Below are 20,038 nucleotides of genomic sequence, written 5' to 3' on the forward strand. Positions count from 1 at the left end.
ATTTAAATTTAGAAGGGTACTTCAGAGACACCCGGCCGGCTCCTTCTAGAAAACTCAGAACCACTTCAACGGGCGTCTTCATGCTATTCAATCAGTCCCAAGTGTCTGGGCCGTCCACCGTGTGAAGGAACGGGCAGGACCCTGGAGGGCGGGATAAAGCCTCAGTGTCTGATCTGTGCGAAGAGTTATCTTCTGCATAAACCCTGAGGAACGGTACCCCTTTGCTAAACCAAAATTGAAAAGGCAAAAAGAAAAAAATGTTGGTTATGTTTGTTTTGTATGTATCAACACAAAAGAATAGGCACTGAATGTTCTCCTGTCCACTAACTTACTCATTAACTTCTCTGTTACTCGCTGGGGTTTTCAAATCATGCTCTAAGGTACAAAACATGCGCCATTTATGCAAATTGTTTAAGACAACTGTTACTTTTGCCTGGCCACTGTGGCTCAGTGGTTGAGAATAGACCCACGAACCAGGAAGTCTCAGCTCGATCCCCAGCAGGGGGCGTGCAGGAGGCAACTGGTGGATGATTCTCTCTCATCATTAATGTTTCTCTCTCCCTCTGCCTGTCTCACTGAAATCAATAAAAATATATTTTAAAAATTCAGCTAAGTTGTATCTTTCTAAAAAGTAACCAGAATTCTGGCTTAACTATTATTATTTTTACCTGAGCAGACAAAAATGAACACGTACTACTGGGGCATTTGGTGTCCTGGATTTTGAAGTAGAAATTTAGCGTCTGGATGTATTATTAAACTTCCTATCTCTCTCTTCTGAAAGATGTGATACTGAAAACAAAGCAACATCACGCGTTACTGGTTACTCAGGAGAGAATGGAGAATTACTCCCTCTCTGATTTAATTTAAAATACACTAGAAAAAAAAATGTACTGATTACTAATATTCAGCAACACAGAGAAAAATGGTGGAGGCTTTTCTTGTTTCTTTGTTTTTAAAAAATCATTTGTTAATTTAAATGGCAAAAATATTCAAGTCAAATTGTTAGTTGAGTTTTAAAAATAAGTTTATATTCCCAATAACAAATACATGTAATAGCAAAATTATAAACCGAAGGTGAGAAAGAGCTCAAGACAATCTCACCCCAAATAATCTGACCCCAAACAAGACCTGAAACAAGCCCATACGTATAAGATAATCCTATCTAATAAAGCAGGAATATGCAAATTGACCATCACACCATCACAAAGATGGTGGCGCCCATAGCCACAGTATGGCGATGCCCAGTCCCCTCAGCCCCGGCGGAGTCCCCCAGTCCTTTCAGCCCAGCCGGGGGGGGGGGGGAGGGTGCAGCAGGTGCACAGTGTGGCTGGACCCGCCCTCAGCCCCCTAGCCACCCAGGACTGGCCCGAGGCGCAAGCAAGATTCAGGTGGCAGCTGCCCAGCCGACTCCTGAGGTGCAGGCAAGCCTCAGATGGTGGCTGCCCAGCCGTCCAGGGCCGTCTGAAGCTCAGGTAACCAGGGCCGGCCGAGGCTTGCGCTGCCAGCAATGGCAGCAGCAGAGGAGTGATGGGGGTCGCCTCCCGCCCCTGAGGGCTCCCAGACTGTGAGAGGGGGCAGGCCAGGCTGAGGAGCGCCCCCTCCAGTGCATGAATTTTCATGTACCAGGCCTCTAGTTACTTAATAAGCTCAGAATTTCCTTATTTATACTATTCGAGCTAGACTAAAATTGAACACTCCTGTTTTCTTCTATTCAAAAAAATAAAGTCAGACTATTTCCTGATGAGAATGAGAGCTGTCCTAACTGTCAGGGTGTTGTGGTGTGTAGCATACTGTGTTATGACATTAGAGCTGATGACAGCTGTCGGACACTGTTTGTACAGTGGCTACAAATAGATGTATTAGAGCAATCTCTCTGACATGGATACTAATTTAAACCCATTACTGCTTTCAAAATTAGAATTAGTTTTGATGATATTAAGCTAACACTCTTAGATTTATCAAAGTCATTTTCAAAACACAAAGCTGCAGTTTCTTTATGATGAAGTTACACACTTTATCCACCATTCAAGATGTTAATAGGCCAGGCTAGTGTGACTCAGTGGTTGAGTGTCGACCTATGAACCAGGAGGTTACGGTTCGATTCCCAGCCAAGGCACAAGCCTGGGTTGTGAGCTCGATCCCCAGTGTAGGGAGTGCAGGAGGCAACCAATCAGTGACTCTCTCTCATCATTGATGTTTCTATCTCTCTCTCTCTCCTTCTCCCTTCCTCTCTGAAATCAATACATAAAAATATATTTAAAATAAATAAAAATTGAAAAGGATATTAATAGCACTTAGAAAATTCCCACAAATAGCACACGGGTTACTTATTTAGGGCATCATATCAGAATAATAACTCGGAGTATAGATCGAGTATTCATACAGATAGTGCAGTGTGAGGCAGACACACTGGACAAAGTTTCGGAACATTCAATTACATTACCAAGTGGTTGCATGACCTTGACAAGTCAGTTAGCCTTGCTGGGTTCCAAATTTTTATTTCATACAATGAGATGGCCAGTTAGATTACAACTTCATTTTTCTAGCTTCTGTTCCGTTGACTTTTACTTATTAACATTAAAAATATTCTAACTAGGATGTTATGTGTTTGTACCAATTACTCTTTGTCTTGATGACACTAAAGAAAAAATTTAATTATGTAAATTAATGCAAATATGGACCACATAATGTTGTTGTATTTTAAGCATAGTTTCCATTTTCAAAAATATTTACAAAAGTATATATTTAAATGTGTCCATACACAGACACACAACCACAAACAACGTGTTATTACTGGTTTCAAATGAAACTGGCTTATGATGCACAATGAACATCTTTCTCCTTTAGTTCTACTGCTGTTACTTTTAGTTTTTATATTGCTTGAATTTTATAATGGCTTGACTAACAATTTGTGAGTTATAGAAAGTTTTTCAGAACTAAATGTTCTTCTTTGGAAGCAAATATGAAGAAAAGCAGTTACCATTACACACTGTATTGGCTGGGATTAAAAGTAGAAATGTAATCTTTTAAAGGCCCAAAGGCATGTTTTACAAAACAGAAACGAGATAGATTTTGCTAAGCATTAATGATTCACTAGACAGGGTACATTCATCTGTCTTCTTCCTCACAACACATTAAAGAAAATGGGGCATTTTGAAAATAAGATGCCAGCCCTTTGTTTTGAAATGAGTAAATTTAGTATCCTACCATTTGCCAGATTCAACATTAGGAAGTTATAGATTAAAGTTAAAGGTTGAATTCTGAAAAATTCAGTTAATGTTGTATCAGCTGACAAATGAGGCAAAAATGAGCTTACACTTGCATTGATAATTGTAAATTAATATTTTATTATGGTCTGAACACAGTGATCCATAATTATTTTGTAGAACTTTTTTATTCCATTTTGTAAAACTAGTTGTACACATAGAGAAAAGTTAGGGTATTCGGAAAGTAAGTACAATATCTGGGAAATGTCCTTACTTACTGATAACGTGCATGACACAGCACAGGAATAAAAACACTGTAGACCTGTCAGAGACAGATGGACAGGGCAAACAGATGGTTTGCAAACATACCTACACAAACACAGAGTTAAATATATGACAAATGTGGCATCTCAGAATAGTGGGAAAACATACTACATACAAACAGATTTGGAACAATTAGTCATTTAGGGAGAAAAAATCCAAATCTTTCCCTCACTCTATACCAAAACAAAAAATTAGCACAGGGCCTGTCGCATGTTATTCTGTAACTTTTGGGCTCTATTTTAATTCTCTATTAACCCTTTGCACTTGCTTGCTTTTTTCTCGATTCCTTTATTCTACTCGGGATTTAACTAAATTTTTAAATACCCCAGATTTTACAAAGCACGGCAGTAGAATAAAAAACTGGAGTTTCTTTTCATACAAACTTATTTATTTGGACTTTTTTATATTTCAAATTATTGATACATTCAATAACCGTCACACTCGACATCCGAGTGCAAAAGGTTAAATTTTGACGTATTTTTACTAGAAATAGACATGCTCATTGTAGAAGTAATATGGAGATTTATAAGAAACATGCTAATAACTTCTCTCCTCCCCTCCCTCAACCTCAATCAATGAAGGAGATTAAGTTTAATTAAATCCTTCTAGTCCATGTTCAGCTTATATAGAAGTTCGAATTTTTTCTGAAGAGAGTGTCATGCTATTCATATTAAGATGCTGCTTACGCTTCTTCACTTAATAAGGATATACTTCTAGATCAATAAATATAACAGCAATGCATTTCTAAAACATAGACATAACATTCTATAAAATATAGTGTAACAGAGTTGGCAATTTTTTAAAATGATGGGCACTCTAGTTGTCTCGAGTTTTCTGCTATTTCAAAACAATCCTACAATTGCTACAATCACTACTCCCGTGCGTAGGCTATTACATGGTGGTACTTTTATTTCTCTCGGAAGGACAAATAATAAAGCATTTCTGGCACAACAGTATATAAATGTTGGCAAGAGTCAAGCATTTTCCCACGGTATGAGACTTCCTGTTTTCTTCCTACTGAATGGCATAGAAGGTTACTGAACTTTTTAACTTCAACAATCAGATGAGAAGAAACTGGTGTCCCATCCTCTGACTGACCTATTTCTGAGCAATATGAAAGGAGCACCTCTCCAATGTCATTATTAATCACTTGTATCACCTCTTCTTTAATGTTTATAACTTTGCCCTCACATCGCCTGGGTTGGCTTATTAATCTCTTTCACATTTTCAGAAACTCTTTTGATTAACAGAGAAGTTACCAGTTAGCCTTACCCATGCATGGCAAAAAATTTTCACTTGGTTTCATGTTTGGTTAGTTATTATGTTAAAAATACATTTAAAAATGTGTACCGCAAAATTTGCTCTCACTTAAGTTTAGAACTTGAAAATTATCCTTACCTATGTTTCTTTCTATAGGTAAAAGTATAATCCATAAGACATTTGTTAGATGGCCTGGCCGAGAATCCTAAAGGTAAAGTCAAAATTATATCATCGCCACGTTTCAAAGAACCCATCATCTTCCAAAGGAATTGAAATGTCCTCTTCATTATATAGTATTATGTTCTCATATTTACTTGGTTCTGTTTACAAACTTTCATCTGTTCCAGAAATGTGTCTCCTTCTACCAACACCTCATTGTTTTGAGTAGAGTAGCCTTATAGGGAATTTCAGTATCTGATATGGCAGATCTTTCTGTCTTATTTTTCAGAAGCTTCTGATAAGTATTACTCGGTTCCTTTCACAGGGGTCTGTGCTAAAGACTCTTCCATCTCACAGAGTCATGAAGCCAAGCTTTTCTCTAACATGTATATTACGTTTATTTATCTACATATAAAAGGCACACAAAAGCACAGAGCTTCTATTAAATATGCAAAACAGTGAAAAAATGAACACTTTCCAGTTTCATGTAACTTTAAAAACAACAACAAAAGAAATCTCCACTGTTTAAAATGAAGCAAACAACGAAATCTCTTTAAAAGCAGTGACTCCCCCCCCCCCCCCCCCCACACACACACTGCCTTTATAGGCTGACCTCAGGCATTCTTCTATCAAGTACTGCTTTTTGCTCAAAGGAAAACAAGCAGGAAATATAGCCCAGCCTCCCCAGCCTGGTGACTCGGAAAGGCTGCAGAGACAATCGCCAACAACCCAGCACAGAGGAAACAGGGCAAGACGGAGGGAGGCGGGCGGCGGCACCGCCTGCACCTCTGGAAACCAGCGCTTCCTCCGTGGGTGGGAAGATAGAGTGGAAGTACTGGCCCACACACGCCACTGAATCACAGGGACCCAGCACGACGTGACGCGAGTGGCATCCTTTTCTGGAGACTAAGGCTCATTGAGTCTGGGGATCCAATTACCCTCTGCCCCTGGGAAGAACCCCGCCTGGGCGAGGTCCGCAGCAGAGCGAGGCGGAGAGGCCTGCACTGCACACCGCTGAGCCTCTAAGAGGCTGCAGGCTTTACAAGCAAGAGCCTCTGGCCTTGGGTAATTGCCACGGCGATGCCGCAACAGCACACTGCCTACAAAGGCTCCTCCATGCCTGGCGAAGGCTTCCTTTCCAATTAGTTATCTCCAAATACTCCCCTCCGCTCGGAAATCTGAGGAACTCAACACCCGAGTGCAGCGCCTCCTTGGTGGTAAAGAATGGGGACAGATGAACCAAAGAGAAACTTATCTTACTTCAGAGATGATTCTGATTTTGTTTAGACCTTTTATAAACTTGTCAAAGGATAGTATCCCCTTTCTGTCTTTTTTTATTTAATTTTGAATGAAGGGGGCATACACTATTAGAATCTCAGAGCCCTACTGAATGTTAGACTTTCTAGGGAGAATTTGCTAGCCTGGGTCATAATTCTAATCTCTCTCATGCTTATACCCAAGGAGTACTGCCTTGGGTTATAATTGTAGCCAACACATACTGGACTTCAAACTTTGGACACTTTATTTCACTCCTTTTCTCATGAGGTTATAATTAAGGCAGATTTCCTATGTATGTCTCACATAAGCCCTTCATTTTCACCTCTGACAAAATTCCTGTGAGGATGTCTGTTTGGGATACTCCAACATTCATAAATGAGATCCCTTCCCAGAATCCATCTTATTAGTTACAAAACAAATACATAGCATTGGATATTTCATATCATCTACAGGATTAAATCTCAAATACTGAGCACAGAATTCAAATTTTTTTTCACAACCTAATCCCAATCCAATGGCCTTGTCTCTATCCTAGCCACAGTGAATTTATTACATTTCCCTTAAACTTGATACATACATGCTCACATTTCCTGCTTTTGCAAATGCTAAATACTCTTTCTGGGTTGCAACATTAACCACTCTGAATTATGGTTATTCTTTGAACATACATGTTCTTGCTCATAGATTATGAACTTCAAAAAGACAGGTGTGTATGCCACACAGTAGATGTTCAATAAATGACAACTACAAAAGTAGTAAATACTTATATGGTATTTACCATATTGAGTGAATAGGGAAATTAATAATTCCACATCAACAAAATATTTCCTGAATAATTACTATGTTAGAGATTTTCACCTACAAGTATTATTCAGTGTATACCGCAACCATGTACGACAAATACTATCTTTCATAAATAAAACTAAAGAGATAAGCCTGACCTGCATGGCTCAGAGGTTGCGCACTGACTTATGAACCAGGAGGTCATGTTTTGATTCTTGGTCAGGCACATGCCCAGGTTGCAGGCTCGATCCCTAGTGTGGGTGTGCAGGAGGCAGCCGATCACTGATTCTCTCTCATCACTGATGCTTCTCTCTCTCTCTCCATCTCCCTTCCTCTCTGAAATATATATATTTTTTAAGTAAAGAGATAGTTTTTCCTGCATTCACTCTAAGAGGTCAAACTAAAAATTCCACCTAGATATCAAATCCCAATAAATCTGATGATGTAGGTTAATACCATGACCTTTACCCCAGTAATAGCCTCAGTAATAATTCTTTTGAAATCCTACAGCTATATAAATGCATTATTTTTCTCCTAAATGATCTTTTAAAAACTAATTGACATATTGAGAAATGATCTTTATCTCTGGAAAGCCACCTGGCTGTGGGCCGCACACAGGGCTTTGTAGCGTTTTAGAACGTGAGTCTGAAGCCTGTGGACAGGATGCTTTGAGTCCTTATGGAAGACTTCCCCCAGGCTTGTTAAAGGATAAGACACAACAAAAGGTGCTATTAATTAATCATTCCATCAATCCCCCATGCATTTCGTGGGTGAAAACTGGGCTTAGCCTTTCATTGATTTAAAAAACAAACAAAACATGTAGAGATCAAAACTCCTTTTGTCCTACTCCGGCCCGTTTTCTACACCTTGCTTATTTGTGGTGGGGATATTTTCTGTTTGCAGCTCTACCAGCCTCTCTGATTTACTCCACGTCTTAGACAAATGACTGCATGTGAGCAGAATGGAGGGTCCATCCCACTCCTGTGCTGCCTCTCGGTGTGCCAGACTCGGAAACAAAGGCATTTCCCAATTAGAAGGGTGCTGCGATGGTTGGTGACAGTTCCCGCCTACAAGCAGTGAGCACGCTGACGCTGGAGTCCATCGAGTCGGAGAATGCCTACGTTAGACAACATTCATTTCAACATGCACTAATATTTAAGACGATAAGCAACAGTATGCATTTTCACACGCATCATATCACGGCGTGGAGGGGGCTAATTAACGACAGGCGCCACATTTCCGCATACCTATAGACACCACATTTCCAATCTTTCACCAATCTACTAAGGCACGCTTTATGCTTTCGTCGCAGGTCACCACAGAGACCTGCATCAACGCGCGTTGTTAGGCTGCATTTGCAGACCTAAGTGTGAATTTACCTTGTTTGCGATGCTGGTGATGAAGGATTTGATATCTAGATTCGTTGGGCAGCTCTTCTGACACGGGGCGTCTGCACACTTGAGGCACCTGGGAAGTCAAACAACTGGTTAGAGAAATGACCAAGTAACTGAGATCTGTTCTATTATCCTCGACCCTACACCCAGCCAGAGCGAGTGAGCAGGAAGGACAAACAAAACTGAACCACTTTTGGGTCCAAAATCTTTTTAAGCAATAAAGCAAACCTATGCTTTCCCCTTGTCCGCACGGCGGAGATGTATAAAGTAGCAGGTTGGCAACCACCCCAGCTCTCCTTGTCCCTCCTCAGAGTTTTGGAGGCTCAGACTTATTTAAGATCCGACATTCAGCCTTAGCCCGTTTGGCTCAGTGATTAGAGTGTCGGCCCTCCAACTGAAGGGTCACGGGTTCGAGTCTGGTCGAGGGCACGTGCCTGGTTGGGACACGTGCAAGAAGCAACCAATACATGTGTCTCTCACATGGATGTTGCTCTCTCCCCCCTCCCTTCCACTCTCTAAAAATCACATCTGTCAGGTGCTGATTAACAACCACATAAAGACCCCTCACTCACGCACTGACCAAACAGTCTTGTTTGCTCCCTTACTACGCGCGTAGCCCTGGAGAATGCAATCTTTTAGGATAAAAGTTCTGCCTGCCTGTACACCACAACATCACACAAAGCAGAGGTAACGTTCCTCATCTTCCCACTGGCAGCATCCTTTCTGCCTCCCTTAAGCCCCTCCCACCCCCTTTCCTCGTCCCCTTTTTCTTTTGCTTTCGCCATCCCTCCCTGTCCAATTTTCTGATGTCTTTCACCCACACGCTATTCACGTGGCAACTGGGCTTTGTGGCAGCTGCCTGGGTGCACGGCCCACACCCACCTCCTTCCACTGAAGCTTGTATTCCCTCGAGGGCTGTGCCCTTGGCTGAAGAGAACCGGCTCGGCCAAGATCAAGCCCCCTTGTCCGAGGCAGGCCATGTGCCGGGACAGGCCAGTGAGGGGGCCAGAGGCCCACGCCTTGCCCTCACTTGGGGAACAGGTCTGCAGGGATCCCCTGCAGGCTGGGCTGTGGCTCTGTCCGTCCAATCCCCATTCCTTCTCTCTTGTACAGAGGTTGGTGGTCTGCCAAACCTCCCGCATACCCACCTCATCTCAGAACCTGTGCCTCCGAACCACCTGGGAAGCTTGACCTATGCCACAGGGCCCACAGCGGAGCCCTCGCCAGGCTGAGGGCTGAGCCTGGGAATCTGAATTTCTAAGGGGAAAAAGCTTTTGAGATGATTCTAATGTCGATGGCTGGACCCACTTAGTGAGAGTCACAATTCTATAATGACTCCTTCTGGACTGAAATTGGGTAGAACAGTCTGTAATTCACACATTAATGTCAGCTTGTTCATTTACTCATTCTTTTCTTAAATAGTTAATGAGCCCAGCCGGCGTGGCTCAGTGGTTCAGCTTCAACCTCTGAACCAGAAAGTTACGGTTCTATTCCCCGGCAGGGCACAGGCCTGGGTTTGCAGGCTCAATCCACAGTGTAGGGCGTGCAGGAGACAGCTGATCAATGACTCTCTCTCATCACTGATGTTCCTATTTCTTTCCCCCTCTCCCTTCCTCTCTGAAATCAATGAAAATATACTTAAGAAAAAGAATCAGTGGGCATTAGGGAAGTGAAGGGTCACTCAAGACCAGAACCTGAGAATAGAACATGATGGGTCCGTGAACCCAGTGGAATTTGGTCTGGCACAGAGTGAGAGGGGGAGTAGGAAAACATTAGACCAGAGATCTAAAACGTCAGCTATCACCCTGTCACATCTGTCAGGAGACCAGACTCCTCTGAGAATGTCACTGAGCATGAGCCCTCCGTGGCTCCCCTGACAAAGGTGACCCGCCGGCTCACTGTCTACCCGCTTCCCTGTGCGGAGACCTCGGGTCCCTTCCTCGGCGAAAACAATGCCGGTCTCCTTGTCCTTCTATTGTGAGGGGCAGAGTCCTCTTCATTAGCCGAACCAGCTTCTCGGTCCCTAATTAATATCTTGTTTCTACATCTGATCTCCTTTCTCTCGCCTGTGCCCTCAGCCTTCTCTCTAAATTAAGTTCTACACAATGAGTACCGAAGGCTTTTCATAATCAATTGTCCTCTCCGAGACGGAGTCATTAAACCTCTCTCCCGCGCTGTCTCTAAATGCCATTGTTAAGATTCGCATCTGTCATGTGGTAGAATCCCCATCTTCTCATACTTGGGATTTTCACCCTAAAACAATGTCACTGAGTTCAAGAAGAATTTCTGGAAAGCGTGAGCAGCAGCGCACGGCGAACAGCAATGCGAAAAGAGCCCAATACGGCTCCCATTCGGTCCGCGACGCCGACATGAGGGGATACTTGTGTTACCTTCGCATGAGGTAATGCGCTGAGCACTGATGGTGATTTGAAAACATGTCCTAGGATGCAATAAAATGAAAGAGCTGAAAATGTAGCCAATCGTATGCCATCTTAAATACCTTCTAATTTATTTTTTTTAAAGTCACTTCAACATCTTTCTAAATACCTGTCACTGAGTAGAAACACAGCAACAGATATATGGAGCCGAGTTCTCCCTAATGAAGTCACACGTTTTCTGCCTTCCCTCCACCACCCCGACCACCCAACTTGAATCACAAGGCAATTGCAAAATGAAGTGATAATGTCAGCAGGTATGAATGAGTCACATTAGTGTCCAGTGTGGGTTTTTCTAGGGTTCCAGAAAAATCTTACATTCGACCCAGATTCACCCCAGCAGCCCTGACACAAGGCGAGGGTTTTTGGTTGTGGTTATTAAGCCTCTTTACCAAATAATTCTCCTTTTATTATGGAGCTAGTTCACAAATAACAGCTGTTGGAAATGTCAGATGTTAATGAGGCAGGGCGAAGCAGGCCTGAATTGCAGCATCCTTTCTTTTTTTTTCCTTCGGTGCCATGAATATGCCGGGAATCGGCTGACTCTGATAATAATACCGTCTTGCAATTCTCTAAGCGCACGGCAGCCCTAAAGTGCACGGGGCTGCCATTAATCCCACTTATCACTCTGACGGCTCAGTAATTACACCTCCGCCGGAGCCAGGTAGTCCTAATAGAACAGCAGCCGCGGCACGGGCCTGCACGCCAGCGAGATGTTTTATTAAACGTGGTGGGGGTTGATCATCCAGTGACATTCCTGTTGACCTATTTTTCTATTTGACAATAAATTATCCTTTGACCACGCCATAATAGGTATTACCGAGTGCATTTACGGTACCCGATCGGAAAGGTACCGCATCACAACGATGGAGGCAAATGGTGTAAATAAAATAGCAGAAATGCATGTCAGACTGTTATTACCCAAATTGCTCTAAATGACTGATATGGTGAAAAATCGCAGGCACTGTACTTAGGGGAATATGTCAACAATTATTGCAAACCACAGTTCCACGTACATTTTTCCCCTCGAAGTAACGTTTAAATGACTCTTGTCTTTATCTTTCGTCGTTTAATTCCCCTTCTATGTCTCAACGTTACTCTGTTATAAGGTAGTTTATTTTTAAATATGTCGCAAAGGGGGAGAGTTAATTCAGATAAACAGATAAACCATGATGTAATATTTTAATCCCCAAATAATTACATTTATACGAAGAGAAGCATATATTAGATTATGTTTGAGAGCAATGAAACATCTTAGATTTTTCACTCGTGATAAACTTTTCTCATTTCCATCGTGAATAGAGAGCATCACAATGGGTTTCATTAAAAGCAAAATATAGAGTCCTTAATGGTGTTAATTCTTCATGATTCAGTCTGACCATTAAAAAAAATTGTATAAAACGTTAGTACCGCTACTTACGGGACAAAAGTCATTGGAGACGTATCGATCGAGGATCTTCCTAGGGAAAGAGGGCCAAGAGGCCTGTTCCCCAATGCCAGCGGGGCTGTGCACAGCAGGACACCCGAACGATGAGCGAGGAAGGAACGCCGGCACTCCCCCCCTCACACGTCGGAGCAGGTGCCTGAGTCTGTTATCGTGATGCATCCCAGCAGCTGGAATTGCAGCCTACGCTTGCTAAAGAGTTTTCTAACCCATGTGTTTAAATAATAATTTTTCAGTTAAAAAAAAAATCACAAAATCTACTTGAAAACCTTAAAACTTCACACTGTATTTTCTTTTTGTTTTGTTAGACTTTGGTTCAATCAAGTCAGCCCTGCTCATCAAGCTAGGTATCTACATATATAAAAGCCTAATATGCAAATTGTCCCTGCAGGAGTTCCACCAGGAGACTGATCGCTTGCTATGACATGCGCTGACCACCAGGGGGCGGTGTGAAACGAAGAAAGGCCTCAGCCGGCAGCTGGAAGGCCCCAATCACCAGCCAGGCCTAGAGACCCTACCCTGCACGAATTTCATGCACTGGGCCTCTACTAATCTATATTAGTCTGTATGTAATCAAACCGGGCAAGTTAGTACCTACATTAAAAAAATAAAATGTTTTCCTCATATGGATGCATTTTCTCAGATCGTTGGTGTTCAGCTCCTTCATTTGGAATGTGTGAGTGAGAGGTAGCATTTGGGTGTAGGGTCTAACTTCCTCACCCGAAAACCACCATGTACATAACTATGTAGTCCAATGTCTTCCCCCAACTCGGCAACATTTCTCTGGAACCCGAGCAGACGTGAGCATCCACAAGTGTGAGGGAAGGAGAGTGACTAGAGGCAGGGAGGTTAGAAGTGTCACCCATGTGTCTGAGTTCCCCAGCTTGGTCCCCTGTAGCCAGATCCTGTCATAACAAAAGGGCCCAAGAAAGATGGTTGGTCTCTTTAAAACACGACGGAACGGAACTAACGCAGTGTCCTGATACGTTCAACAGTCAAGAGCCATTCTCAGTTTGGAAACAGCCCAAGTACCCATCAGTAGAGGAGCAGATAAAAAGCTGTGGGACATTTACACCATGGAATACTACGCAGCTGTAAAAAAAAGAAGGGTCTCTTACCCTTTGGGACAGCATGGATGGACATGGACACTATTATGCTAAGTGGAATAAGCCAAGCTAAGAAAGACAAGTATCACATGATCTCACTTTCTGTGGAATCTAATGAACAAAATGAATTGACCAACAAGATAACACCCAAAGCATGGAGATGAAACAGACTGACATACTTTAATGTGGTGTCAGGGGGATGAGAAGAGATAAAACAAAGAACTTTCAGGTATAGCCCATGGACTCGGGCAACAGGAGAGTGAAGACCTGAGGGAGGGAGTTGGTAAGGGCTAGGAGGAGGGGAAATAAGGGGAGGAAATGGGAGACATCTGTAATACTATCCTATATAATAAAAGGCTAATATGCAAATCGACTGAACAGCAGAAGACTGGTCGCTATGACGCACACTGACCACCAGGGGGCATACGCTCAAGCAGGAGCTACCCCTGCTGGTCAGTGCGCTCCCACAGGGGGAGCCACTCAACCAGAAGCCCTGAGCCGGGCGCACGGCTGGGCAAGCATGTTGTGGTGGCAGGAGCCTCTCACACCTACAGGGCAGCGCTAAGGATGTCTGACTGCTGGTTTAGTCCCACTCCCCCCAGGGAGCGGGCCTAAGCTGTCAGTCGGACATCCCCCGAGGGCTCCCGGACTGCGAGAGGGTGCAGACCAGGTTGAGGGACCCCCAAGTACATGAATGTTGTGCACTGGGTCTATATATAAAAGCCTAAGTGACCATTCAACCATTTGACAGGTAGCTATGACACGCACTGACCACCAGGGGGCAGATGCTCGACACACAGGCATGGAAACATGGAACAGACTGATGACTCTCAGAGGGAAGAGGAGGGGAGGACAGGAAGGGATTAACCAAAGATCTTATATGCATACTAGAGGCCTGGTGCACGGCTTTGTGCACCAGTGGGGTCCCTTGGCCTGGCCTGCAGGGATCAGGCCAAAACCAGCAGTCCAACATCCCCAGATTGCGAGAGGGCGCAGGCCAGGCCGAGGGACCCCATTGGTGCACATATCCATGCACCGGGCCTCTTGTCAACAACATCAACAAAAAAAGAGCCATTCTCAGCTTCCATAACTCTCTCCGCCTCTCTGTGACACTGGTTCTTTCTAGCTCGGGGGTATTTGGAACTAACTTTGAATATTTCTGATGTGCATCTTGGCCCGGATTCCACATCTGCTGGGCTAGAAAGCTGTGGCAACATCATTAAAAGTCACTGCATTTTTTATGCTGTGCACCATTCTGCCTTTCAAACACTCCAGTTCATGTTTATGGCCCTTAATATGTATCTGGAGGAACAGGTTAGCACCAAAACATAATTTTTCAATAGAGCTATTTACTAGAAATTTCCCTTCACCTGTGGGCGCTTTGAGACACCGCAAAAGAAACAGCATTTAAAACAGTGCACACTTCACACAAGCAATGGTCACAATATTTTGCTGGGTGATCTTGCTCACAAGTCTAGGAATAAAGTGTAGTTAAAGAACATTTCTAGCCCTGACCAGTGGCGCTCAGTTGGTCGAGCTTTGTCCCATGCACCAAAAGGTCACCAGTTCCATTCCTCGGTCAGGGCACATGCCTGGGTTGCAGGCTTGATCCAGAGTAGGCGGCGTGCAGGAGGCAACCAATAGATGTTTCTCTCATATCAATGTTTCTCTCTCCCTCTCCCTTTCTCTCTAAAACCAATAAAAACGTATTAAATAAGCAAATGACGTTCCTACCACATTTCTGTAGTCTGTGTCAGAGAACTATTAAGGATGTATCCCCGAGTAAGTGCCTAAAGTTTGCAACTAGTAAATTAAAACAGGCTTTCCTTCATCCCTGCTCTGCCAGTACCTCCTGCACTTCCGTACACTGAGGCCCATGTCAGGCACATGCTCCCTTCCCCTTTTCAACGTCTGTCACCTGGTGAGATGGGAACAAGGTATTTCTTACCCTCCAGAGTAGGGTTGCATTTTCCCGACAAAACATGCTGCCTATGTACACATATGGTCTTTCTAATAACTGTTAAAAAAGACCTATATTTCATAAACCAGTGGTCAGCAAACTGCAGCTCGCAAGCCACATGCGGCTCGCGAGCCGTGGTTTGCCGCTCCGTTGACTAATGAGTTTGCCAACCACTGGGATAGGGGCTTAATCACAAGGAACAACAATACCCTGTAATTATTGGAATCGAGAGTCTAGGTCAGTGGTCGGCAAACTCATTAGTCAACAGAGCGGCAAACCGCGGCTCTCGAGCCGCAGTTTGCCGACCACTGTCATAAACCATTGTAACTGGAGTGTTTATATACACATAACACAGACCAGTCACAAAGATCAGCAGAGTCTAGTTAGCATGTAGCCATTCTCAAAAAACCCCAAGTTTCTCCATGCATTTTGCAGTCCAACCTACCATTTCTAGTTGAACCACAACAAGCCACATGTAACTGTTTTCCGAGCCAGCATATGGCTGCTGGGCACCACGTGGCGCTCTCCCATTCTGACCAGCGGCTCCATGATGCTCAATCTACTTTTGATCCTGTCCAGCCCTTGGAGGGATGCGGGGGACGGTGCTGACGGTTTCCGTCACAGCTTTCCCGCTCCTCAGTAACCTCAGCTCACCGCACCACTCCCCGGCCGTGTCAGAACGTCTCTGATTTATATCGAGAATCCTTCCGGCGTTTTAGAGAAAAGATGCGGTTTCTTTGCAGCATCTCCATATGCTGTGCAAGTTACCTTTTGGAACTTGGGAACACCTGTTGTGTGTTTATCTTCATGTCAGTGACGCCCCGTTAGGTAGGGCATTGAAAAAGGGGATACAGATTAGTCATCGGGGCGCCAAGAGTCAACTTTCCAGCAAATTTCAAAACTCAAAAGCTGTATAGTTTATGACTTCTTGCAGGCAGTTTCAGAAGTTTCAGAAGTAATATCATAGTAAACCTGACGTGGAGATTTTTATCTTGTTTCTAATAAAGATGTAACAGAGAAACAGGATCGAATAGGTAAGCCATGCATAGGCTATTTATCACGATACGATCCTAGATTTACGGCATATGCTGGTTATGAAAGAAATAATGTTTGTGTAAATCTGTAAACCCACTTAAGGGCATGTAGACTAAGATTTTGGATAGATTTGACTTTATAGAATGCTATACTATTTACATTCTTTTGCAATGAGCAAGTATGACATGTAATTTAAAAAGAAAAGACAAGACGTGGATGTGGTTGGCAACTAAAATCACATTAGCCTGTGGAATTTTTATTGTTTGACTTGGGTCATTAGAATTGACCCGGCGCAAGAAAACCCACGGTGCCCCCACACCCTTTTCCTCTCCCCCCAAAGCTCCTACAGTCTTACAAAGGGTCCGGTTCGCAGTTTTAGTAGGATGAGCACATGGAACAGACTTCTGAGAAGCTGGTGGTCACAGAGCAGAGGGTCAGCTCTGGCCAAAGAAATAGAATCAGTGCCAGCGCAGAGCACAGGGACTCACTGTCATTTACTCATTTATGTTTGCAAATTCTCACCCAAGGGTATTGTTTTCCATTGCTTTTCAGAGAGAGAGAGAGAGAGAGAGAGTGGAAGGGAGGGAAGGGGAGGGGTGGGGGAGAGAGACACAGAGAGAGAAACATCAGTGTGAGAGAGACACATCGATTCGTTGCCTCCCGCACGCGCCCAAACTCAGGGTTTGGAGTGAACAACAACCCAGGTAGGTGCCCTTGACCGGGAATCGAACCTGTGGCCATTCAGTGTGCAGGTCGACATGCTAACCACTGAGACGCGCCAGCCAGAGCAAGGGGGTGAGGGGGTGGGGGAGGATGGGACTCATCCGATCTAATAAAAGAGTAATATGCAAATTAACCATCACTCCATTACACCCACAAGCCACACCCACCAGCCAATCAGGAGTGAGTATGCAAATTAACCCAACCAAGCTGGCTGCAGCCACGGAGCGAGCAGGAGGCTTGGTTTTCCCTGGCAATGGAGGAAGCCAAGCTTTCCACACACTCTGGCCGGCCAGGCCTCCACTCAAGGCTACAAAGTTTCAATTATAGAAGATAAATAAATCCCAACAAAAATGGCTGCAGCCACGGAGCAAGCAGGAGGCTTGGCTTCACTCAAGGCTACAAAGTTTCAATTATAGAAGATAAATAAATCCCAGATACCAGGGCCTCCGCTTGGGTCGCCGGGGGGCATGGCCAGCCTGCAAACCACCACAGGTCCCTTGCCCAGGCTGCCCCATGCCCTAAGGGAACCCCCACCCTGCTCCGGGACAGCCTTCAGGGCAAACCAGCTGGCCCCCACCCATGCACCAGCCTCTATCCTATCTAATAAAAGAGTAATATGCAAATTGACCATCACTCCAACACACAAGATGGCTGCCCCCAGTGGTCAAAGATGGCTGCCACAAGATGGCCAGCAGGGGAGGGCTGTTGGGAGGGACCAGGCCTGCAAGGGAGGGCAGTTGTGGGCGATCAGGCCAGCAGGGGAGGGCAGTTGGGAGGGACCAGGTCTGCAAGGGAGGGCAGTTGGGGGAGATCAAGCCTGCAGGTGAGGGCAGTTAGGGGTGACCAAGCCAACAGAGGAGGGATGTTGGGGGCGACCGGGCCTACAGGGAAAGGCAGTTGGGGGGGACCCAGGCCTGCAGGGGAGAGCAGTTGGGGGGGACCAGGCCTGCAAGGGAGGGCAGTTAGGGGCAAACAGGCTGGCAGGGGAGCAGTTAGGCGTCAATCAGGCTGGCAGGGGAGTGGTTGGGGGTGATCAGGCTGGCAGGCAGAAGCAGTTAGGGGCAATCAGGAAGGCAGGCAGGTGAGCAGTTGGGAGCCAGCAGTCTTGGATTGTGAGAGGGATGTCCGACTGCCCATTTAGGCCCAATCCTACCAGGATCGGACATCCCTCGAGGGGTCCCAGATTGAAGAGGGTGCAGGCTGGGCTGAGGGACACACACCCCCATGCACAAATTTCGTGCACCGGGCCTCTAGTTGATTATAGTAAAGTAACAGTGTAGGAAAGTACTTGGCCTTAAAATGGTCAGAGAACATGGGCCAATATCAGACTTTAGAAAGGAAGAAATGTACCCGCACCTGATTCCTGTAAATGTTATGGTGGAGTAGAAACAATTCCATGTAAAATGATCTACTGACATGCTCCCGGGTGCCGAGTTCTATGCTGGTGGAGGGGAGGAGTCGCTGACAGGCCGGGGAGATGGTGACAGACAGGACGCCAGGCTCCCTTCAGGGGAGAGGTCCTTGCCCAGCCGTGTTTCTCTCTGGGTGTGCAGCAGGGGCTGCAATGTTTTGGGTGCTGACAGCACAGATGCGGAGTGATCGCCAGGCTGCGTTTCCTGCCGGTTGGAACGTCCCAATACGTGGAGCCCAAACACAGTGTCTACAAGTTTTACTCCATGAAAAGGATGCCACTTTCCCATTTTTTTAAAGTAAAAAGTAACCCCCACACACTCACATTTAAACAAAATTAAATTTCAAGTTAAATATTTATTCTTTTACTTATCTAAATCTATCTTGATTACCCCAAGATAAAGAATAATGTCTTCTGCACAATTTTTTTTTTGTTTGTTTACGTTTTATACAATCCTGGCCGCCTTTTTAGAATAACCCATCTCTGATCCTGACATTCTCCTGCTTAAAATGAGGAATTCTGCCCAGCCGGTGTGGCTCGCTGAGGGAGCTTCTCTTGCTATTCTTGACCAGGCATTTTCTTGGACATAAATGACCTATACAAATCATTAAGATCAACCTTGCCAGGAGAAATGCCAGGCAGACAAAATAAAAACAAGTAGAAACAACCTGTAGAAATATCACAGATATGAGTCATGAGAGATGCAATAAAAACATAGGCAACATTGATAATCACGACGCAGCCTCAAACAAGTGTCACGATTCAACACTTGGAACCTTATACCTTGTGGCAAAAAGAGTCGGTAAGCCCAGAACCTTAGCTGTGGTGTAGGGCACTCCCGCTTCCCTCCAGGTTCTGACAGAAAGACACGGCCACTGTTTCAGTCCTTGGGCATTTACTGCCCGAGTCAATGCCAGCCCTGCACATGAAGACCATGCAGAAATTTCAGGAAATTAATGACTATGAAAGAAAACAGATAAGAGTATAAATGTTTAATCTTCTCCATTTAAGCCACATCTGAAGACGGACCAGGTTTCAGGCAATAACACTGCTTGGGAAAATGAACTAATGGGACGATGCTCTGATCACTATCAGAAGGCTTTTGGAAAAAATAAAATTAGCTTAGAAGCCAAAGGACACAATGTTCAGAAGTAATATCTTGAGCACAGTCATCCGCTTAATATGACAAACACTCTAAAAACAGAAAAATAAAGCAGCGCAGGGCAAGTCATATATATACTTTAAAAAATGGGAAATTCCATCGACAAGGCTTCTAATGAAATGCACTGTAACACAGATGCCGCTGCCGTCATTACACAGGTTAATGTAAGAAAGGCAGATGAAGAAGGTGAGGGGTGGGACTAGAACTCACATGTGTTTGTGGCCTGTGAAATGCTAACGCATTATTTCCTTTGTCCTCCGGTCCTTGCTTTCCTTCCCCCCTTTTCCCATCAACTGATACCCAGAGAACATTTCTTGGCTGGGGACCTGGCCAGGTGCTGAGAGACCAAGATGAGCGG

At 44.5% G+C, this 20,038-nt stretch overlaps 1 protein-coding gene across 1 annotated transcript in view; it reads right to left on the reverse strand.

The window, feature by feature from the left end:
* The window catches only part of DPYD (dihydropyrimidine dehydrogenase), a 362,324-nt gene that overhangs the window by 244,556 nt on the left and 97,730 nt on the right, over window positions 1-20,038 (reverse strand). Inside the window, exon 4 of the mRNA XM_079761319.1 lies at window positions 8,390-8,477. Within this exon, the coding sequence (XP_079617445.1) occupies window positions 8,390-8,477 (88 nt within the window). The remainder of the gene's footprint in view (window positions 1-8,389; window positions 8,478-20,038) is intronic.

Source organism: Cnephaeus nilssonii, assembly GCF_951640355.1.
Source record: "Cnephaeus nilssonii genome assembly, chromosome: 21".
Classification (NCBI taxonomy): Eukaryota; Metazoa; Chordata; class Mammalia; order Chiroptera; family Vespertilionidae; genus Cnephaeus; species Cnephaeus nilssonii.